We start from the raw sequence: 24347 nt of genomic DNA, 5'->3' as shown, positions 1-24347 counted from the left end.
GGCGTGAATGATAAATCATCGTTAATGTTAAATTCTACAAGTGAAAATGCACTTACAGATGTTAAGAATTAAAGTTCACTAGTGCAAATGTAATTACTGATGTCAAGAATGGGATATTTCACTAGTAGAAATTACATTTCTATGATCAAGAATCAGCATTTTAACTAGTGAAAACTGAATTGTTGATATCAACAATTCATACCACATGAATGATTAAAACTTAAAAAGGCTTGCCATACAGAAATGGCCTTTATGTCACTCTATACTCCCTCTTGTGGTTATGTGTCATATAGCAGCTCACAAAAAGAAATCACAGAGACAAAGTCATTTCAAAAATTTATTTACGAACATAATCTCTGAGGAACAACAGCAGTTCTCGCGCTCTCTGTACATGCAAGTGTAGAAAATATCAATTTTGAATTTTTCCTCCGTTAAGAGTTTTTTTTTTTTTTTTTTTCATTTTTATTTTCTCGCTTCTTAAATTGCAGGATATCAAACACAGCTAAAGGTGAAGGTACTGGATCTTTGACAGCACTGACGATAGCATGACCCCTCCTTCCCATAGCTGCTCCAACAATATGTACACAATTGAACTACATTTTACAAATAAAAAAAGATACATTGTTACATCACCGGCAGCGAGCGCGACACGTCTCGTCGCTGTTAAGAACCTCACATTCTAATGCAAGTTTAGACTAGTACAAAGAGGAGGGTGCAAAACGTCCTGGAATATTATTTACAGCTATGTACAACGTCTCGTTACGCATTACAAGAGGAAAATTTACACAGCGGAGACCTTCAGACTCAAACATACCACAGGTGTCAGAAAGATAATAAATAGGTTATTTCTCACTATTTATGAAGAGTTCCTACATGAGCAATGAGTTTATTCCAATGCAAAAAGTGTGTGCGTATACGGAGGAAAATACATTTTTCAAACAAGGCTTGAAATTGTGGCTTGACACTTTGTAATCCATCTAGCTAGAGACAAAAAAACGAAAGTAAATGGATTCATTTGCAATCGATGCAATTAGTTCGAGGTAATGTGTTGCAGACAGAGGCCAGTGAGTCACGGGCAAGCTAGTGTAAGATGACTTTAGTCCAATCTCATAGTTAGTCGAGTTCCAATACAGTATTTTAAAGGAGTGCTTATAAGCATTTAAATGCGGGTTTAACGACCGTCAGGGCCCGAGTACTGAGGCCCAAAGAGGATTCACAATTTCAAGCCTTTTAAAATGGGATCAATTGTAGGAATCCAAACAACCTTCATCACAGAACAGAGAAAATTCACATGATATCTTGTAAACAATAAGTATACAGGGGCTTTGTGATGATACATACAAACCATTTGATTAACAAGACACTATTTTGGTTTTGTGGGAAATAAAATGCACCTAAAAACACCAAATGCACTTTTCAAAAAACAATGTTTTTTTTTTTTTGTTAAAGGAACTACACAACACAAAAGAAACAAAGAAACACTGAAAAACACTGAAAATGAACAATTCTAATGGAAAGATATTCATTTTATAGACATTTTTTGCACTGTACGGTACTCACAAAATACCAAGACATTAGTCATCCAAAACAATTACCTGTTCGAGCTAATGACACCTGTTGCACCCCGACTCAATGCACACATGCATAACTGCGTCATGTGGGACTTTCACAGACTCACAAATCGCACACATGAAACAAACAGAAATGAAAAAAACTCAACACGAGCCTGGATGATTGAGCAAACATCACGGCACCTCACACTGAAGAACAGGCAGGTAATGAGGAAGGGTAAAATATTACAACTACATTTCAAGCCCCTCTCCCCCTAATAATCAGATATAAAAGCTCTTTTCTTAAAAACACGTCATTTCTAAAAACAACTCTCACTCTGTGTTGATGGATAATCTAAAAGTACTGGAAAAAGGGCAAATGAAAACAATTGACATTGGTGCACTAAAACAAAAACCCCTGTGAAAAGAGGATCCACAAGCATGTTGAGAATGGAACAAAACAGTCAGAGAGCCCCAGAATACAAATAATGAGTCCAAGAACGGAGGTGCCCGTGTTGTGCGAGACATCACTTTTAAATGTCATGCAATAAAAGTCACCGTTCAGATTAGAAGACAAATTGAAAAAGGTATTTGCGTTGGGACTGAGAGAACTGAGAGTCCCTTTTGACTGATGCGGTTTCTTTAGTTTGTATATTTATCCTCATGCTCGGTCAGAATCGTACTTTATAAAAAATATATTGACAATGTGAGCAGAAAATCCAGAGAGGAGCCTATAGGATAACTAATGAGTGGTCATGTTCTACTTCAATCTCCCAGTTTATATTAATCAATAGTTGTATAGTTCAGGGGAAAAAAGGGAGAACAGTTTAAAACAACCTTGAAGCAATTTTGTGCATTAATAATGAATGCAAAAAGAACAAAAAGCAGCTAGATGTCCCATTATTGTGTAACAAATTCAAGTATATACTACACTGTTCATGGGGTGGTTTGTATATCTGAACAGACCCAAATGAAGTCGCTCCAAATCTCGTCTTACGATCGATCCTGTATTATGACTTGTGCAGCTTTAGAAGATAATCAGAGACGTTAACTGCATAAAGGCATTTTCTTGGTTTATACTTTTTAAAGATATATACTTGTGTGATAAAACGATGAATAATATACCTCTACTATTCTTTAAATAAATCCATAATCGCTCTGCTACATCTGAACTATGGGTGTGACAAAATAATCAGGAGGGAAACTGTGTTTTGTAATGACGATGGCGGCGATGACAATCTGAATGAACTTTGACTAGCCTTAAAAGAAACCGTTAGGACCTTTGCATGGATGTCTTGAAAATACTGTCAATGTGTACAACTTTTTGGCCCATGGGTATGGGGAGGGTGGTGGTGGGGGATGGGGTGCTGCCCAAAAGTGAACTGTACATACAATGATAACTTTTATTCATTTATTTTTTACACTTAACTGAGTGATGTTACAGTACATAAGTTATTTACAACTGTGCAATAATGTGTGGCAAAATAAATTATCTAGAAGGCAGCGAGAATACATTGGTTAATGATTATAAAAACTGTACATCATTTACGGAATACATTGTTTTTTTTGTTTTTTGTTTTGTATTTGTTTTTCCATTAAACTAATGTTGGCTCTGTAGTGTTTCAAGTCACTTCCTCAGAAAGGGATCAATGAAATGCCCGAGTAACGAAAAACATTAAAAAAGAAAAATGTCCAAGAGACAGTCCTGCAAGTCCTTGTGATTTGCGACTGCAATGCTCGCTCTTTAGTCTTTTCCTTGGGCAGCCGTATGAAGGCGGGCATGTCAGGCCTGGCTTGGGGAGCATCCAAGGCTTACTGATCCAGCATGTGGGACCAAATACACCATTACCCCTTTTTGAGGGCACTCTAAATCTCATGCCCTGTGTGGATACCCTGAAACTAGTCTCTCCTCTCTGCTCCGGCACGGAGCCCTGCTATCCTGCTCTGGTTCTGGGGCTGCACAGGGTGCTGTACAGCAGGAAAGCCACTCTCTCCACTGCCGTAGTCATCGTAGACATGGGTCCATACAAGGAAAGGCCGTGTGAGCACTCCTGTTACACCCCACTGGGTCTTTTTTGTGCCTGCACATTGAGGTGTTTGCCGTGTTCGGAGTTTTGGGTCCACCGGTCTGCCGTCTGTCCCCTGGTTCTGCAGCACATTGGTGGCGGATTCTGTCTGAAGCTTCTTGTTTTTTGACATTTAGTTTAGGGGGAAAACAGAGAAAAATTCTGTCCCCTGTGATCAACAAAGACAGGAGGGATAAGGTTAAAAGCAGTTTTGCTTTTTGAATCCCAAACAAAACCATAAAAACTTGAAGAATGAAAGTGCAAGTTGTGTTTTTCTCCTGTAAAAAAGACGGCCCCCTCCTCAGGCAGAAAAGGATGAGTTGTATGTCATTTACCCTTTTTCTATGTAATATATATTTGCTCTCCTCAAAGAAATCTCCTCAAACCGGCTAGCCCTTACCGAACTTTGTTTGATGTCTCTTTGATAAGATCATTAATATTAGACCAAACTCTCAGAGTCTCAATATGAGTCTGTGTCACGCAGGCAACAGTACAAAGTCATCGTTGACGTCGACCATTGGCACGTAGAAGGAGGGGACCTCGTTCACACACAGGGATTTGTGTCCAGCAGGGTCCAGCTCCTGTACCTTTAGTTGCCACTCCATCCTTTGGACTGCATTTAGAGCGGCGGCTTCATGCTGCTGCCGCATTAGCAAACACGTCTGCCGGAGGAAGATACCAATGATTAGATTGAGATTATGCAAAGTCTTTCCTCTTTCAATACTTAATTCACACCTTTAAGACTTAAAGATGAATAGAAAATCAGGCAAGATAAAAATGTAAACGTGCCAAGCTTGCATGGAATCTGTGTCCATGGAATTCTGCAAATTTCCAAAATCTGAATTGCCATCATTTTCTCATTTTATACTGGTTTCCTGCATCCTGCATAATTCTATGGACTTCCCATAAAAGAGGTGCACAGATTCCGTTTGGGCCAATACACGAGGAATGGCAAAGGAAATTACTCGCCTTCATGCGGTCGTACTTGTCATCCACATCTTGAATCCAGGAGATAAACTGCCGAGCGTTAAAGCGATCTCTTACAGACTTGTTCTCATCCCCCTGAAAGTAGAGATTCGTTAAGAAATGCTAAAAACGATAACCACTATTTCCATAAAGTCATAGGCTTTTGTAACTAGCCATTTGTAACTAGTAATATTGTGACCTTAGAAACGAGGACTCACCTGGCTCTCTGATGGCATGTTGTAGACTTCTGAATCCAGCAGCATCGTGCAAGCACTAAAGGGAACAGCCTGATTTGCGATTGTTCTTGCTGCTCTGCAATGAACACGCAGAACCTCCTGCTCACAAGATACAATCAGCTTCTCCTGTAAGGGGGTATAAAATCAAAGAGTGAGGCAGGACTGATCCAGCGATGCCCCATGAGCAAACATCTGATCAAGGGACAAGGCTGGAGGAACAGTTTTTTGAAATGATCAAGGTCTGCAAGTCACATCAGAACAAAAATTGAGATGAAATGGGGAGCTTGATCACACTGCAATATGCTTACTTAGTTGAAGTATACTTTACAGATAAGTTGGTTCTCTTTTACAAAAAGACTTTGATGATTCTTCAAAGGTTTTGTGGCATGTGTGATCACTGTTTTCTTTCTAACAGGGTGACATCTGTAGTGAAATGCGTGATATGCAGCGCGGAGAAAATGGAAAAAGAGTAAAGAGAGAATGACTAAAGGCAAAGAGCAAGAGTTTACCCTCTCGATGCTGTGCTGCAGTCTGAGTTTCCCTCTCACAGCCTCTTGCAGTCTGAAAAGCTCCTTCAGGGGCTCTGACAAAGATGGGGGTGGAGCAATCTAAGATAGCAGGAATAATTGCCATGTCAATCAAACCGCACTCATAATTCCGGAACACTGAATCTGCATGACTAATGTTTATCAGGATAATGTTTATTAAGCTCAACAATGGAAGTACATAAATAGTGATATTACACCATGTCCTAACCAGATGGAATGGGATTGGATGTGAAGCAACAAGTAATGAAAGTTTTTTTTCTTAACCAGCTGTGACAAGCAGCAGGACCGCCAACAGTGAAATCTTATTGGTCTAAGTCCTGCTCCACAAAAAATGTATATTAAAGACCAAACATCCCAATAGGTTGTGGAATCGCAAAGAATTTTTGCTTTTAGTAAGGACGGACAAATGACTTATGGTTAGAATCATTCATGCACCTGGTTAGTAGTTAAGAGTCTTTATGCACAGAATGCCTGATAAAGATTGCAAAGAAAAATGCTTACCACAGGTATATGAAGCTTGCTCATAGGCTTGCCATCAAGTAAGTAGGAGCCTGTGTACGTCACATAATCTGCATAGCACTGGGGAGCTTGCGGTGTTATGTAACACAAAATCTTCCGCTTTTCCTCAATTTTCTTGCGGATCTGAAGGTAATCAAAATAGGGGTTGGAACGGTCACTGTGGTACGGCTCGATCTCATCCAATTTGATGGCATTCACAATGACTGCCAGAGTCTGCTGGATCATCTCCCGGGTCTGCTTCATCGCTGTGTTAACAAGTTGAACCTGCACCTGTTGCTGGCCTGATTTTTGAAACTTCCTCTTGCGTGGATGTTGGGACTGGCTGTCGTCATCTTCAACAGGCCTGCCTTTTGTTTTGGTGATCGGTGCAGGTGCTGGAGTGGAGGTTTGAGCTGTGTTGGAGCTGATGGGCTCTTTCTCCTTCTCTAAGGTGACTCTTGTGGTGATGAGAGAGGATACAGAACAGGTGATACTTGAAGTAGTTGCTCCACTCAGCTTGTTCTGATTGGCTAGCATTTGAGCCATTTTCCGGGTCATCCTCTGAGGTATCTCCTCGATTTTCTTGGGTGCCTCAGGTACTGGCATAGTCACCAACAACTTGGCGGTTGTCTCAAGGGTCTCTGACACTTGGGTGGTGGTGGTCAATGAGACAGTTGGAACCGTAACAGAAGGTTGTGGGCTGCAAGAGGGACCCAAAGCTACCACTGGATTTTGTTTTGTGGCAGCAGGTGATTCCAGAGGTTGTAGCATAACAGACGGCATCATAATATCTGGGAGTGGTTCTTTTTGCCTGTATTCATGGTCCTTTTCAGTAATAAACAAGTTACCATTGTTCTCATCCACTTCAAATGCCCCTCTCTCCTCTGGGATTGTTTCTTTAATGGGAGGTAGATCCAAGACCTTCCGAGGCTCAGGCTCCAACTCACACTGTTGTCTATAGCTCTCCTCGCATGCTGGGGTAACCAAATCCTCAGCAGATTTGGGAGGATGAACCATTACAGGAGAACAAGGAGCTTTGCACAAACATGGCAAGTCAGCATCCATCATTTCAACATCCTCACTTGTTTCAATGCCTGGAGGTCTTGTCTGAAGAGGTGGATGCTTGCTTTCTGCAATCTCTGGGGTTACATCTGGATCCTGCAACTCCTTCTCTTGCAATGGAAGGTCTGGTATTGAGAAGGGACCCATATCATCCATTTCATCAGCTGTACCAGAGAATGGATCTACCCAGGAAACAACAGGATTCTCTATTAGTGGGGCTACAGACATGCTGCTCTCAGCAACATACCTGGGAGACTCTTGTCTATTGTCTTGCATCATGCATGGGGGCTCTAGGTCAATCCGAGACTCCTCAAGATTGGGTTTGCAATCAGTGAAGAAAGTTTCAAGTCGAGGCGATTCTGACTCCAATGTCTCTGTTACAGGTCTTGTTGGTGATGTAATGTCTTCCACTGTATCTTTGTGGACTTCATAATGAGACTCAGAGATTTCTGACGGACAGTATGCTCTGGAGTAAGTAGAGTGAGGATGCGTCACAGGAATTACATTTGGGATGTGCTGCAGATCACAATCAGAGTGTGAATAGGGACTACTTATCTTTGAGACAGCAGCCTCAACCTCTCTATAACTTTCATGAGGTGATTTCATGAGCTCTTCTGAATTCCAGCCCATGGATGGATCACATGAGTTTTCCATGAAGTTGTCCTGTGGATGGGTGGGTGTTATGGGAAGTACATCGAGCTCTCTTCTATCCGGACATTCCAGCCAAGACTTCTTATAAGACTCGTCAATCCCAAGAGAATAGGGGGGATCGTCTCTAGACTGGATGGTCTCGTTTTCAGAATGATTATCTTCTGCTGCATCCCCAGTAAAAACTTCATCTTCCTCCTCCTCATCTTCCTCCTCCTCTTCGTCTTCTTCTTCTTCTTGCTCTTTGACAACAGAAGGCAAGTAGTCACTAACACTCACCGGATGAGCTGGCATTAGACCAGGCCCACTCTGGTGTGGTTCTGAGAGATCATCAATATCCAGGTTAGGCAAGGCAGCTGGGGCCGGAGTTGGGGGAGCAGCTATATCCAGACATGGCTCCTGGGGGTCAGGTCTATGGACTGGAGTTGAAGGCTTCATGGGATAGTTGTTATAAACACACTCTGAAGGGTAATCATTGCTCTCACTGATGGAATTTACAGCAGAAGTTTCCTCTGGTATACTATCATGTTGTGATAGGTCAGGTATGGGTGACATCATTTCAATAGGAGGTGAAAAGCATGTTGGAGAAAGACAATTAAGGCTGTCAGCTGCAATCTTGTCCTCAGTCAGATGTGAGGCCGAAGACTCAAATGCTGTGCCTTCTAATAGGTGTTGCTGTCGTAGAAACTTGTCTGCCTCTGCTTTGAACTCACCCTCAAGAGGTCTTCTTACATCAGAGGTGGCGGAGCGACTCACAAGTGGTAACTGCATGTTCTTTGCGGGTGTTATACATGTTCCCTCTTGAAAGCTATGTGATGAGTTAGTATATCTATCGAAGAAAGTCGGGGAGCAGGCATTCATGGATATTGTGGTGGCTGAAGAATTCTGACACTCAAGGCCATCAAACATTATATCAGAATAGTCCTCTGCACTGCAGGATGGAGTACGTGGAGTTTGCATGACTTCCTCATAACTTGGACATGAGATCACAGATGTTGGAGTGGGGACCCCTGTTGGTCTGTTCTGATCGGGACGTGGAGATGCAGGAAGACTTTCCTTCATTTGGTGACCAGCAAGCCAGTCCTTTGAGTTCTGACTGTCCATAGGTTGTGACTTTCTTTCAGGAGACATCATTTGGGCAGGAAGGACAATATCTTTGAACTTTTTCTCTTTCAAAGCAGTTTCTACTGACCCAGATTTTTTGGATGAGAGTTCATTGCGGTTCTTCTTTAACTCTTCATTTGACTTGGTCTTGTCTTTAAATTTTGGGTCACCTGACCGGTGTCTAAGTTTCTCCATCTGCTTCATTCTCTCTTTGTGTTTCTTATGGCGCTCCTCAATTTCCTGATCTTTTAAACTAAGCATTTTGCCAAAACTTGTTAATCTGAGATCACCGTCAACCAAAAGCTTTTCACGGGGGCGGTTGTCCTTTCGAGTTGACTGGCTAAACTTGTCATTTTCATCTTTGACCTTTGCCCTGTTGAAGTCTTTGTCTATTATGTCCTTATTTCTCTCCTTGTTTTTCCCATCAAATTTAGAGTCTTCTTTAGATTTCTCTTTAAGACTTGTGACTTGAGCGTTTTCTTTCAATCCAAATTTTTGTTCTTCTTTGGAGTGTCTGAATGACCCAAAGCCATCTGAATATTTATGCTTCTCCTCTTTCACTTTTTCCTTGTGTTTCTCTTTCTTCTTTTTATCTTTTATTTTCTCAGTGTTAATGAGACTGTTTGTCTTGTCCTTTTTGGACATCTCCTTCTCAAACTCCAGAGTCTTTTCCAAGTCATCCTCTCCATCCATTTTGGAACCATATGGAAAAGTGTAAGGGTCAGCCTCCAATGGCATGGGCTCTTTGTCAAAGGGTAAGCTTTCTCTGCGGCCATAGGAATCTCTAATCTCCTCCGACTTATCCTTTTTGTCCCCTTTTTCTTTCTTTACTTTGTCCTTATCCTTGTCATGACTCTTTTTAGATGACGATGATGAATGTCTGTGCCTCTCTTTCTCTCTGAACTTGTCCTGTGGATTAGTGATGGATAATGACTCCCTTCTCTCTTCTGACATTTCAGGTATGCTGATGTTAGAGGAGTCATAGAAGCTGCATAGGACAGGCTCATGACCTCTGTCTGTGAAACTGTCAGATGAAATTTCACTGTGTCGGTCATTGGAATCATCTTTATAATCATTCATGGCCTCTTCCTCAAGTTTTTCTAACAAAGATTTCTCATTTTCGCCACTCCCTTTTGAGGATTTTCTGTCCTTTAAGTGTTCTGGCTTGTCTTTGTATTTGCTTTTGCTCTTTTCCTCACCAACATCTCTCTTGTCAAGAAGTTTCTGCTTGCTTTTCTTGTCCTGATTTGAATCCACAGATGCTCTGTCCTTACGTTCCTTGTGTTTTGTGTCAGTTGAATCTTTGTCTTTTTTATCCTTGTGTTTTTCCAGGGAGGCTTTTCTCTCTTTTCCTGCATCAAATATTGTCTTCTCTTTTTTCTTATCTTTATGCTCCTTTTCTTTTAGTTTTTCTGTGGAATGTGCTTTCCCCTCTACAGAGTATTTCTTATGTTTATCTGTTTGGAAATTATCCATTTCATCCCGGTCAGGTGTGGAATCTTTTCTGTGAGAGTCTGACAGTCCGAGAGAGTCACTTAATTTTGCTACGCCTCCATTATAATCGTCATCTTCATCTTCACTCTCGTCTGTAAAAATATCAGCAATTGTATACCATGTCTTCTCTCTCACTTTTTCAGGTTTCCGGTCTTCTTTCTTAAATTCCAAGAAATCTTTTTCCCTGTCGGCATGTTTGTCCTGGTTAGTCTTTTCTTTCTTGTCTTTATTCTGTTCAGATGACATCTTCCTTTCCTTGTCTTTGCTATGAGAATCTTTATGTTTTTCTTTAGCCCCATCCCGCTTGTCTTTGGAGGCTCTTTCGAGATCTTTCTCTTTCATTGACCTCTCGATTGAGTTCTTCTCAGGTTTTTCTTTATCCTGCTCCAAATTTCTTTCCTTAGGCTTATCCTTATGTTTTTCCCCCTTTGACTTCTCTTTCTTTTCCACAACATCCATTTTCTTCTCCCTGTCTTTTCCAGAGTGGTTCCTCTCCCTTGGATCAGATTTGCAAATGGGTTCATTCTCTGTTTTGTCTTTAAAGAAGGCATCACTCCCATAGTCATCTCTCAATGATTCTTGTTTTGCTTTGAAGTCTTTCCTCTCTTTAGTGATCTCATATGAATCTTTTCTGTCTCTGCTGCTTTCCACAGCATCCTTTTCTTTCTTCTCTTTGACACCCTCTGCTGATTCTTTTCGTTTCTTCTCTTTTTCCAAAGACTGACTAGAAGTTAACTTTTGTTTGTCCGTCCAGTCTTTTTTCTTGTCAGTATTCTTATCAGAGGACTCCTTATCTTTCTTTTTTGATGCAGTTTCCTTTTCGGGACGCTTTTCCACATGATCTGGCTTTTTATCTTTGACTTTATTTTCCCTTTTACGGTCCCTGCTTTCTTCTTTTACTGTTTCCACAATTAACTTGACTGCATTATTGGCTTTGTATTCTTTCACAGGGACGTCCCAGCTATCATCCCCATAAAGCGAACTGTCAGAAGACATGTCTGATTGCCACAGATCATGGGGATCATCTGATGCACTCATCTTGGTGTCCTCTAATAAATTATTTTTTAAATCATAATCCTCATAATCAGGATCTTCCTTGATGGTCTTATCCCTCTTTGTCTTTTCCTTCTCTTCTTTAGTACTTTTCTCAGATTTAAAATGTTTGTCTTCTTTTTGCTCATTCTTTTTGTCTATTTTAACAGATTTATCCTTAGACTTTTTCTTTTTATCATCCTTATGGGCTTTCTGTTTCTCCTCCTTTGTCTTATCTTTAATGTTTCTCTCCTTCTCAGTTTTCAAAGGTTTGTCCCTCTCTTCTTTGCTCGCCTTATCTTTGTTGGACTCCTTTGTTTTCTTGGACTTCTCTTCCTTAGTGACCCTTTGAGTTTCTTTACCTGGCCAGTCCTTGTCCTCAGATTTACCCTTGGACAGTCGGTCTTCCTTCTTAAAATGATCTTTGTCATGTTTGGATAGTTTGACCCTATTTTCAGAAGGTGACTCTGTCTCAACAATGAGCGACTTCTGCCTTGAGTCGTCAAAGTCAAAAGAAAAGCTCTTGACAAATTTTTCATTCATGTCTTGACTCAAAACTACACTTGAAGTCTTTTCTTTTTCCTTACTTTTGTGTTTGTGTTTCACTTTGTGTTTTTTCAGCACCTTTCCCTCTTTATCTGTTTTGGAAGTGGCTCCATCCATACTTGAGTTCTTGTAAAACTCAGAGTTCTTTTTGTCTATTGTATTGGCATGCGTGTTGTTTTTCTTTCTATTATCTTGCACTTTCTTTTTTACCTGTTTCACAGACTCAATGCTGGAGTCAGCAGAAGAGTAGTCCGACTCGCTGGATAGTCTAGTTCTGACAGAGTCTGAAAGGGAGCTGACATCAGACCACATTGGGGAGGAGACTGTTTTCCACCCATCTGTCCTCCACTGCTTTGGGTGCTGCTCTGCCAGAGACTGCGTGTGTTTCTGTGAACTCAGACTCCCATGTGAGGAGGATGAAGATGATGCCGACAGAGAACTAAAAACAGAGGGTTCTTTGAGGCTCAAAGTAGAAGAGTCCTTTACACAGTTTGAGTTCTGCATTGAGCCTTTATCATCCTCACTCTCCAGGTCCCCGATCTCAGAGTCCGAAGTGCAGAACTTGTCGTTCACTTTACCAAAGCGAACCTCTTTATTGACATTATTTTTTGTCTCCTTCTTCCTCTTTTTCTTGACTTTACTTTTCTCTTTTTGCTGCTTGGAGCTCTGTGTTGTCGAGTCCCGACTCTTGACGTTGGTCTGAGGTGCAGATTGCCTTGGTGTTGTCGTGGGTGTGAAACACAACGTCCTGTCGTCCTCGTCCGAGCTGTTGCTGTCCGACAGGATCCGACGCACAGCCTTCTTTGGTGTTAGCGAGTTGCTTTTGGAATAGGTTTTAACCTCCATCTTGGGTATGGAGATTAAGTTGTTGGTCTTGGTGACAGGATCCTTGCGGAACTCTTTCTTAAGCAGATGCTTGTCGTCCACAGGTGGGACACGCTCGTCCTCGTCATCCTCGTCAAATTCATACTCATCCTTGACAGGAGTGGTGGTGGATTTGGGTGGGTCCATGCCCTTCCCTTTTAGTTTTAAGCCCTTCTCAAACTCGGAGTCTGTATTATTGCCATCAACAGAGCTAGATGGGGCAAATGATGGGGCATCTTCCTCCTCTGAAGAATCTGTTGGGATACAGAAGAAGTAATATAAGCATATTGGACTCCTTCTAAGGTGAACATTTCCTGTCAGACATTCTGCCATACATAAAAAAAAAACAAAACACTCAATTACAACACTTTAATAGGAACACCTGTACATCTACGTATTCATGCGAATATCAAATCAATGAGATCACATTTTTCCCCATTCTGGTGGTTGATGTGAACATTACCTGAAACTCCAGGCCTACATATGCATGATTTTATACATTACACTGCTGCCACACGATTGGCTGATTAGATGATATAATGAATAAGTAGATGTACAGGTGTACCTAATAAAGGCTGGTGATCGTAATAGCACAATACACACCTGAGGAACTCTCTTCACTGGAGGTGTAAGTGCCTTTTCCCAGCAACAGATTAAGCATTGTTTGGGAATTTGCCACTTTTAATGGTGTCTCCCCTCTTCTGTTGCTTTGACAAGGATCACCTCCATTTCGTAACAGCAGCTTCACTACCTATAAAACCAGAAAATGGGTCATTAATCAAGTTTAAGTTACCAAATTAAAATCTTACAATCACGTTGTGTTGTAAATATCACTCAGAATGTTTGTTTTACCAGTGCGTGTGCTCAGTGAGGTGCTTACTTTGAGGTGGCCATTGTTAGATGCATCATGTAGAGGCGTGTCATCATCCAGGCCCTTGGTGTTAACCTCGGCCCCGGCTGCCAGCAGCTGCTTGGCCACGTCGTAATACCCTCTGTTGCAAGCCTCATGAAGTGCGGTCCAGCCTTAAATAAACAGCACTACACTCTTATGTATCTGCTCATATATCCTTTTTAAGTTTACTTTGTGTGCTAAAGTTTTAACCCTGAATCCAAAACGCAATCACAACTTATTTCTTATTCTAGTGGTTCTCAAACTTTTTCAGGTGGCGGACCACTTCAACAGTAAAACTAAAATTGCGGACCACCCAAACTCTCATTTAATGTCGTTTTCAACGTCTTCAACCACTGATTGGTTAGACTGCTGTGTTTGTCACAGATGTTTCTGAGTTGAGACAAATAGAAACAGTATCATAAAATTCAGCTTACAATTCTTTTTCTGTCAATTATAATTTTATTTCGGTCTCTTTTTTGTAGAAGCTTTTTACAGTGTCAGATGTACCCTGGTGTTTTGTGGTAATGGTAGATATGATTGTGAAGGAACAATCACCTTCCCTTTCGTCAGCGCTGGGCACAAGAGAGGATATTGACTTAACCACATTGCTGACAAACAGGAAGAAATGCACATACAATTAATGGTACCAAACCTGAGAGCACGCGTCATGGCTGATTGGCCAGAATGCCAGGGCACCATGGCCCTCGCTCTTCTGCGACTAACAGTGATGTGAAAACGTATTCACCCCCTTCCTGATTTCCTCTATTTTTGTGTATTTTACATACAAAATGGTTTTAGATCTTCAAAATAGATATTACATAAAACAAAGGCAACCTGAGTAAACACAAAATACAGTCTTCAAATATATATTTTTTATTGAAGCAAAATTGTATCCAACACCTATATCACCAATGTGAAAAACTAACTGCCCCCTTAAACTTAATAGCTAGTTATGCCACCTTTTACAGCAACAACTGCAACCAAACACTTCTGATCAATGGAGATCAGTCTTTCACAACGCTGTGGTGGAATTTTGACCCATCTTCTTTACAGAACTGATTTAGTTCAGCCACATGTTTAAGGTCCTGCCACAGCATTTCAATCGGGTTCAAGTCAGGACTTTGACTAGGCCACTCCAAAACTTTAATTTAGCTTCTTTGAGCCATTCAGAGGTGGAGTTACACCTGTGCTTTGGATCGTTGTCTTGCTGCATAATCCAGTTGTGCATGAGCTTCAACTCATGGACCGATGACCGGACGTTCTCCTTTAGGATTTTCCGGTAGAGAGCAGAATTCTTTTTTCATTCAATTATTGCAAGTCGCCCTGAAGCAGCAAAGGATCCCCACACCATCACACGGCCTCCAACATGCTTGACCGTAGTTATGATGTTCTTTTTGTGGAATTCTGTGATTGATTTGCACCAGATGTAACGGGACCCCTGTCTTCCAACCAGTTCCACTTTCGACTCATCAGTCCACAGAACATTCTCCCAAAAGGTTTGCGGATCATCAAGGTGTGTTTTGGCAAAACACCTTAATGTTCTTCTGGGTTAGGAGTGGTTTTCGCCTCGCCACTCTTCCATGGATGCCATATTTGGCCAGTGTCTTTCTGATAATGGGGTCACAAACGGTGACCTTTATTGATGCGAGAGCAGCCTGCAGTTCCATGGATGTTGTCCTTGGCTTTTTTGTGACTTCCTGGATGAGTCATCACTGTGCTCTTGGAGGAATTTTGGAAGGTCGGTGACCACTTCTGGGAAGGTTCACTACTGTTTTCCCCATTTGGAGATAATGGCTCTCACTGTGGTTTGGTGCAGTCCCAGAGCCTCTGAAATTGTTTTGTAACCCTTCCCAGACTGATGTATTTCAATCACCTTTATCCTCATCATTTCTGGAATTTTCTTTGACCTTGGCATAGTGTGCTACTGATGAGACCCTTTGGGCAACTTCATGCTGCTGAAAAAGTTATATTTATGTGTTGATTTGATTGAACAGGGCTGACAGTAATCAAGAGTGGGCGTGTCTAGTCCAGCTGAACCCCATTATGAATGCAGTTTCATAGATTGGGCATTAGTAACTAAGGGGGTAAATACTTTTTCACACATGCCTAGTTTGTATTGGATAACTTTTTTGCTTCAATAAATAAAATTATAATTTAAAAACTGTATTTTGTGTTTACTCAGATTGCCATTGTTTTATGTTAGATTTAGTTTGCATATTTGAAACAATTTAGTATGAGAAATACACAAAAACAGAAGAAATTAGGATGGGGGCAAATACTAATAATTTGTATATGATGTGCCGCTAGTGAAAGACGCCACCTCACGCGCCTCGAAAAATGTGGATTCAAACTCGCTAAACATCAATTTAATATCATTACTCTCCACGCTGCTTCTTCAATATTCATAACGAAGTGTTTTGTTGTTGATTCTGATTCCATTGGCTGTTGCCAAGAAACAGTGAGTTTGTTTTGTGGTATTTACACTTAGTACAAATATTCCCTCCATTTTTTAAATCAGTCAATCAACTTGTGGACCACCTGGAATCCTTCACAGACCACAGTTTGAGAACAACTGTACTAATCTTTTAATACTATGTTAAAAGATTATGATGTATGAATGTCAAGTGAGAAACATTTCTGATGGCTCCTCTTACCTGCAAAATCTTTCACATTCACATCAGCCCCCTCGTTGATGAGCTCCTTTATGCGACGTGCCTCCCCACGTATGGCCGCCCTGTGCAGCCGTGTCTCGCCCCTTTCATTCCGCTTGTTCACTTTGTCTTTGGTTTTTGAGGCAGAGTTTGGTGTTCCCTTCTGACCCAGACTTGACTGTGACTGGTGCTTTGGTGTTGTGTCTGAACAGAAATATCAGTAATGCTGATTATTTACAGCCACAAAGAAACAGTAACAGCAATTGACTCTGTACTGTTTGCTTTAACCTCTGGGTGGCAGTCTTGTACCACAAACACAGGAAATGGTCAATTGTATGCCTACTTCCACATCTTTACTTAACTAAACAAAACCCTTCATTTAATTTAACCCCTTGGATTTGCATGATATTTTCGACAGCAAATTTAAAGCTGAACATTTTTACAGATCACACAGGATAAACAGCCACAAATATAGATTTTTCACACATTATTTATATTCAGTGCCAAGTCAACAAAACACACAGTGAAAAACAATAACAGGCATGGTGAAACACACACATTTCCTGTAGTACTTTGTTTTGGAAAAATAAATTCGGCAGAACCATTTGAAGAGAAAGAGCATACTTGAAATAACATACAAATTTTAACCAAATGATGCCACATGGTAATGCCTAAAACAGATTGCCAATCCCAATACCTTTCATTTTCATAAACCTCCAACATTAGATTGCAATACCAGGTGAGCCAATAAAATCTAACCTAAATTGAGGACTATTCATATTGGAGAAGTACAACCATATCCCTTGTTGCTTCATCAACAGACCCGGAGGGCTGATGAACAACAGTGGATTAAGATTGCAGAGGTCCATTTCACTGAAGTACTAAGAATTGATGAGGGTTATCTTGTTTAATTGAATTCTAATGAAGTGTCGTTTAAATGAAGCATTGCTTGAATGTGGCAGGGACAGTGGACGCTACTGAAACCGCCGGAGACGTGTCGCCCATGACAAACTCGCACCTGGACTGTTTATGGACTCCTCCGCCGTCATCTGCATGAGAAGAGCCACCTGCTGCCGCTCTGAGAGGGGGTACCCGGCCCGAATCCCTGGCATGCCCATTCCGAACGGCAAGCCTGACTTCCTGGTGTTAGTGGGCTCCTTTTTAATGCGCTTCCGCTCTGGACCTTGTTTTTCTGTTGAGAGAGAAAAGAGGCGCATATTAAAGCACAAACCGCCTCATACATACTCGTGGACAGACACAATTTTCTCTATGCTCAGATTTGTGACCTTCATAATCACTCTAGGTAAGTTTGCGCAAGTTAATATGCATTAACCGCAATTCTGTCCGTGGCCTTTTTAGTAACATCTGAAGGTCAAGCGAAACCTAGATCTCTCAGGTGAATTCCCAGCCGCTCTGCCCATGTCTACAATTTGAAAGCCTGCTGGTGGCCTGGAGGCCCCATGGGGAGGGGTGGGCCCTCCACTGCCAGTTTAGTGTGTGTGTGTGTGTGTGTTTCTTTAAGGGTATGACTTGGCAGGCTGTCTCCGATTACAAAATGGCCGGTGTTCACATTTCAGCTTGGCTAAGGCAAGGTCACCGCTGCGAGTGGACAAAAGCAGCTGCTCTTCACAGAAACGCCCATCAATTATTCTCAGTATGTCAGTGTGAACATACCTGCCTCACAATGCAGCAATCCAGTCCATTACACAAGTCTCACCCTTGCTATCAACTTACAGTGGAAACTGGCAAGCATGAGGACAGCCCTCCAACTGTACAATCCCCAAGCCTCAAACTGTGCAAACATGCCCAAATGTCTCTCTCTCTCTCCATCACTCAAACACACAAACGCATTCCTTTGCCATTAACACCAATAAAAATGCGGAGCGATTATTCCATAATCGATATTTGATCTAACCGTGATTATAGTCCACTTTAAATTCCAATCACATTTTACTGTCCAAATAAGGGAATGATTGGCGCATTTGAGATTGCCATTCAACTGTATGACAATGATCATAATCGTGAAAACCCTAAAACAATTAATCGTCAGCCAAATTTCATAACCGTGACAGCCCTAACGTACAACAATCCTGCCAACTAGCTTTGTGCTCATGTCTGATCTATGGAAGATCTACAAACCAGCTTGTTGTTGTTCTCAACATAGTGATTTGCTCAAGGCCACAAACATAATTTATAGAGAGAGGAAGCCAGACAGTGAACGCTTCCAGTCACCGAGATCTTTCCAGGGATTATTATTTCACATTTGGGGCTGATGCTAACACCTGTAAATACTTATGTGTAATGTACCCCAACCCCTTGAACACACAGATTTGCCATTTAGTCACATTCCTGCGACTTGAACCTCGAAGAGCATGAACTGCAGCAGCAGTCTAAACAGGTTTTTAATGGGTGGATGAGGGGAACACAAAAATGCAGTGCTTGCTCTTTTAGACTTGCACTAAATAGACTCAACTAAGGTAATGACTCTGCCACAGTATTACAAAAGTCTTCTGATGGAAGGATCAAACGTGTTATCACTGGCCCTGTACCAAACGGCACCCTAAGCCCTTGCGGTCCTCCTCTGAGCCCAGATTTTGGTGACGTAAGCGAGTGAAGAACGACGGCGTGCTAGACAGCAAGTCCGTGAGGGTGCATGAGGGTTAAGTGTTCAATCAGATGATGCTTTAATACATCATGTTCTTCATATACACAGAGTTTTATACATTAATATTTGAAAATTCGTTCACAGAAAGGGTAAAGGAACGAATTTTACGAAAGTAAACTAACTTTTTTTTTTTATTAAATATTTCTAAGCAACACACTGACAATAAAGCATTAGATCATTTAACCAAGAACCTCTGAAAACAACAACAAGCCCATCTTTTAAAATGTTTAGAGCACAAATAAACATGACTCTACAAATAAACACGATGGTTGCATGCAGGTCCTTTAAATAGACAAATGTGTAGATTGCCGTAGATTGCAAAAAACTTTACATTTATACACAGTCACACAGGTATATGCAGGTATATATCTCGCGGTTACAAGTTTGAATCCAGGGTGGGACTCCAGCCATGTCTCCTAAGCAACCAAATTGGCCCAGTTGCTAGGGAGGGTAGAGTCACATGGGGGTAACCTCCTCGTGGTCGTGATAATGTGGTTCTCGCTCTCGGTGGGGCACGTGGCGAGTGGTGCGTGGATGCCGCGGAGAATAGCGTGAGCCTCCACACGCGCTACGTCTCCGTGGTAACGCGGTCAACAAGCCACATAAGATGCGCGGTTTTCCGGTCTCAGGAGTGGAGGCAACTGAGATTCGTCCTCCGCCACCCTGATTGAGGAGAATCACTACGCCACCACAAGGACTTAAGAGCGCATTGGGAATTAGGCAGAAATGGAGAGGGAATAAAAACTGAATAGGAGCAATTCCATCTTTGGAAAACTGAGCAAAACAAAGTTTTGAACCAGCTATACACGTCAGACTAAGAAGTGATACTTTATACACAAGATAAGCAAGTGATCCATCACTGACAATCAGTACGAATCACTATTTAAACTGTAATTGACATCGCCTCGTCTGCCATGATTTTTATTTCAGTACAAAATTCCAGTCTGCTGTGATTGGTCGAGAGGATCAGCATTAGGGACTGTTGGGTAGTACACCGCTGTGGAGCTTGCACTGATGCAGGCTCAGTCGAAGGGTGCATTGAGGTTGCTCATGATTACCCTTTTGAGTGCTAAAATGTCAAATGGGTCACCCTTCGGCCTCGTGGAAGACCTGGACTTCGCAGGAACGCACAAATGAAGGCCACGAGACCACAAGTCCACATCAAGTAAAATAAAACTTGTTAAGTTAGATTTTGTTACACAATACATTATATCTCCCTAAAATACTAAAACAAAACATAATGAGAAAAGTACATCAAACCCCCTGATGCAATAATTTTGTTCAAGAGACAAATTTAAGTGTCTTCAGGATATCTGGTAGTTTCAGGTAAGCAGTAAGTCAATCATCATCTTATTGAAAAGCATCACAACTCGGTTATATATTTGTTGTTGATGTTCCAGCACTAATCACAATCTATTCATTATACAAATAGCTCTTCAGAGGGCAGGTTTGAGGGCCTGTTGCTCCAAAACATTGGTGGAAATCAAAAACAGCTCACATCTGTTATGATGACCAAATCTCATTGACATTAATGCATTTCTGTGATTACAAATACATACTCGAACCATCACTGAGAAAAAATAATAAAAATAAAACTCCCAAAAGTCCCATAATGAAGGTGGCCAGACAAGTTTTTCATGAGCTATTACAACTCAAACCAGAAGAGCTGGCTGGGTGTGAGGTTTGCAATGTCTTTGACCATGCAAGCGGGAAACACTGAATGACTGCAACAAAAAATCTCAAGACTGGCTTGTCCTCAGTACTGCGCCAATCACACTGGGGCAAGGAAATGTTCAGTATGAACTCATCTGATTAGCTCAGAGTTTAAAATGATGGTGATACAGGCTGTTTCCAGCAGTCGATGTTGATCACTAAAACTAGAACTTGACACAAAAAAAACAAGAGCTATATTTCTGGTAGTATGGAGTTACTTGGTATATGTGAGCAGTGCATACTTTGTGTCCTCTGAGAATTAAGGGAATTTAGGTCAGGGGCTGAGGGTACAGAAACCGAAGCCATAAAGAGAAAGAATATTTCCAATGGTCAATGTGTGAGCATTTAAAACAAACACATTTAAGCATTGCTAGGTGGCTGCTTACTGGGCCATGTCAAAAGAGCCCATCCCTCCAAGTCTCTGATATTCTGGTCCCAAGATATGTCTTAGGTTCCTCCTTCAATGCATGTCAGTGCAACAGTCTGATTCCAGAAGTAAAACTCTGATTCATTTCCTCCACAGGAGCATAGATTTTTAACAATAACTTATAAAACTTTCAAGACAGACCTACTATGAGTTTATACTTCTGTTAAAGCAATCAGTCTGCATTATTTCAACTTCATTTTCTTTAAAATTGTACAGAGTGGTTATCTGAGTTACGGTGGCATTTCTGTCGGCTCAAACCAGTTAGGATATTCTCCGTTGACCTCTCTCATCAACAAGGTGTTTCTGTCCACAGAACTGCCACTCAATGGATGTTTTTTTTGTTTTTGGCGCCATTCCGAGTCAATTCAAGAGACTGTTGTGTGTGAAAATCCCAGAAATACTCAAATCAGCCCATCTGGCACCAACAATCATGCCATGGTCCAAATAAAGGAGATCACATTTTTCCCCATTCTGGTGGTTGATGTGAACATTAACTGAAGCTCCTGACCCGTATCTGCATGATTTTATGCATTTCACTGCTGCCACACGATTGGCTGATTAGATAATCACATGAACAATTAGGTGTCTAGTAGCGATGGGACGAAATATTTCTCACGATTTGCTTCGATTTACGATATGAGGTAAAATTGTATTTTATATAATACAATTAAAACAAAATATCCCAGACATTTTTCTATTTTCTGAAGAAAAGTTTAGGCAAAATGCTCATAAATTCTCATCAAAATAAAGTGCTTCAATACACAATATAAATGCTCAAAGTTTAAATAATATGGGTTGCTTATATACATTTCTCTATAAGAAAAGAGCACAAATAGTGGGCTGCCCTCAGGCTGAGCAGGTGCAGAACAAGGAATAAAACTGAGAAAAAACAAAACCTGTCATGAAAAAGTATGTGAAAGTGCACATTTAGAATACTTTGTTTCTCATCATTATAATAATCAAAATTTTACTTTGTAAAAATACAAAAATTCTACATTATATACATTAATATTATATCATGAAATTGTATATGTAATTATGATATGAGCCATCACTGTTTGAAATAATGTGTACAATTTACAAGTAATAACACTGAGTTTACATTCATTTGTGTAAGAAAAGCTAAAAAGGTTACTGTCACTTTAAGGATTCACAGCGGCTCAAAGTTCCAGTTCAGCGAACATCAACGAGAATCCATGCTGCGTGAGATTAAATTTATATTTCTTTTAACTTTTTTATCTGACTGTAAAGAACAGAAAGGATATTAAAGCACATTATTCAATGAAAGTGGAGTGCAGGATCATCTTTGATGGACACATTACACGGAGGAAACAATCAATTTTCCAGGTATTCCAGTTCTTAAATTACTAAAAGCTAAATTCAAGCACTTGAAGCACCTTGTGTGAACCCTGTTAACAGTGTAGAAAAAAAAAGTGCAGTCGGGGTAAAATCAAGTGATCGAGAGATTGTGCTGATTGACGGGTCCCTTCATTTATGATCAAATGTACAGAAAACAATAATCCAAATTTTGAAATATCGAGCTATGCCACAATATGGTTTTGGTTAGAGATATCAGAATTCGATATATCATCCCATCCCTTGTGTACAGGTGTTCCTAACAAAGTGCTCAGTGAGTGTATATTGATTTTGTATTTCAAATTAATAATCAATCAAAGTGCTTCATGGGACGTAGTTTATTTCCTCATTACAGACGTAAAGTAAACAGACTTGTACTTTAGTCTCTTTGCGCGATTATCAAATACTTATTAGCTTCAAATCAAATGTTTGTAATGTTGTGATTCCCCTCGTAACTGGTTGGTTAAAATACTTTCGAAACCTAGACGGCTGAAAAAGTGGGCGGCCACTGTTGCACTTAATACAATCTAAGGTATCAAACAAGTCCGTAGCACAATCTATGCTTGGGGATTTGTTTAAATCGGGTACATGACTTCATAGTATTCAAAGACATTAAGGATGTCCCGATAACAATACTGTATCAGAATCGGGTCCAATATCACACTCAAGTACTCGTACTCGTAAAAATACTCCGATACCAGAAACAGATACCATCTGACTAGGGATGCACCGATACTACTCTTTCTCTTCCGATCCGATTCCAATATCGGAAATTATCGTCGATACTGATCCCGATCTGATCCCAGTATTGTTGTTTTTTGCATCTTCAGTTAATAATATCTTTACATTTATATTGTTCAATTTAGTTCAGCTAAATTTTCATTCACACAGTTATTGTTTGGAACCCATTCAATTGAAATTGTATTATAATTTGTAAACAAATGCTAATAATAATAATAATATATAATATATCTCAAATCGTGCACCTTTAACTTTTAAACCCTCACGCTTTTATTTTGACATTCTGAACTCTTCAGGACGTCCTGTATGTGTCTGTTTGTAGGTTCACAGTAGTTTAATTAGCTTCTTATTCAAATTCTGGTAAAATGCACCTCCGGTGCCGTTCTAAATATATATTATAAGTGAACCGAACTATTGAGCATCTACATCTGAGATGTTGTTCTTGAGTAGCGCTCAAATATTGCGCACCGCGTGAAGGCTAAAAATAGGCGCGCGCATCTGTGTGTGTGTGTGTGTGTGTGTAAACAGAGCACAGCCATTCATTGACACGCTGGGGCGGAGCATACTATGTATTTAGTTATTAAACACAGCCTTTTGTGATTCACAGAGCTATCGCACGTCTTCAAGTGGCTTTGAATAAAATGCACGAGTCATATGAACTACTTTAATGGTGTTTTTATGGTTCTTTTGTCTCATTTTTTGAGCTTGACAGTAACGATGACTAACACAGAGTATCAGAATTGGATCGGACTCGTCGGACCGATACACGATCCATCTAAAAGCTTCAGTATCGGAGCCGATACCGATCCAGGTATCAGAGCATCCCTATATCTGACACACTAATGTCACTACGTAAACAATCAGCACACACATTCGAATCACATTCTGTCCTAGTGAGAACAGCAAAAGCTGCAATTTAATGATAAATATAAGTTTACTTTGCATGTGCTTAAACACCATTTTGATAATGAAATTGAAATAATCCGTTCATATGGACAGTAAAATAAACTGTATCGGCGAGCATCAGTATCAGTACTCGTAGTCGTTCTAAAAAAATAAATAAATCAGGATATCCCTAATAGTTATAGAAATCACCCAAACTGCAGAATGGCCTTAAAGGGCCTCCACAAAACTTAGAAAGAATCAGTCTTCAAGCTGCCCAGAAAAAAACAGGAAATGAAGGCAGAAGAAACAGGAAGTGCACACAGGATGTTGTGTCAATGGTTTATGCACAGCAGATGAAAGGACAGTATGGCAGAGGGTTTAAAAGGTGAGGTGTCATTATTAA

General features: G+C 40.7%; 2 protein-coding genes across 2 annotated transcripts in view; both read right to left on the bottom strand.

The window, feature by feature from the left end:
* The window catches only part of LOC127619449 (cadherin-15-like), a 310594-nt gene that overhangs the window by 103918 nt on the left and 182329 nt on the right, over window positions 1-24347 (bottom strand). The window lies entirely within an intron of this gene.
* The window catches only part of ankrd11 (ankyrin repeat domain 11), a 170970-nt gene continuing 146947 nt past the window's right edge, over window positions 325-24347 (bottom strand). The window contains exons 5-13 of the mRNA XM_052092263.1: window positions 17176-17349; window positions 16161-16361; window positions 13495-13637; window positions 13218-13365; window positions 5868-12868; window positions 5328-5426; window positions 4801-4944; window positions 4586-4678; window positions 325-4278 (exon numbers count right to left, since the gene is read on the bottom strand). Coding sequence (XP_051948223.1) covers window positions 4093-4278; window positions 4586-4678; window positions 4801-4944; window positions 5328-5426; window positions 5868-12868; window positions 13218-13365; window positions 13495-13637; window positions 16161-16361; window positions 17176-17349 — 8189 coding nt within the window. The 3' untranslated portion in view covers window positions 325-4092. The remainder of the gene's footprint in view (window positions 4279-4585; window positions 4679-4800; window positions 4945-5327; window positions 5427-5867; window positions 12869-13217; window positions 13366-13494; window positions 13638-16160; window positions 16362-17175; window positions 17350-24347) is intronic.

This window comes from Xyrauchen texanus, chromosome 2 (assembly GCF_025860055.1).
Source record: "Xyrauchen texanus isolate HMW12.3.18 chromosome 2, RBS_HiC_50CHRs, whole genome shotgun sequence".
Taxonomy (NCBI): domain Eukaryota; kingdom Metazoa; phylum Chordata; class Actinopteri; order Cypriniformes; family Catostomidae; genus Xyrauchen; species Xyrauchen texanus.
This window is presented reverse-complemented; position numbering and strand designations above follow the sequence as displayed.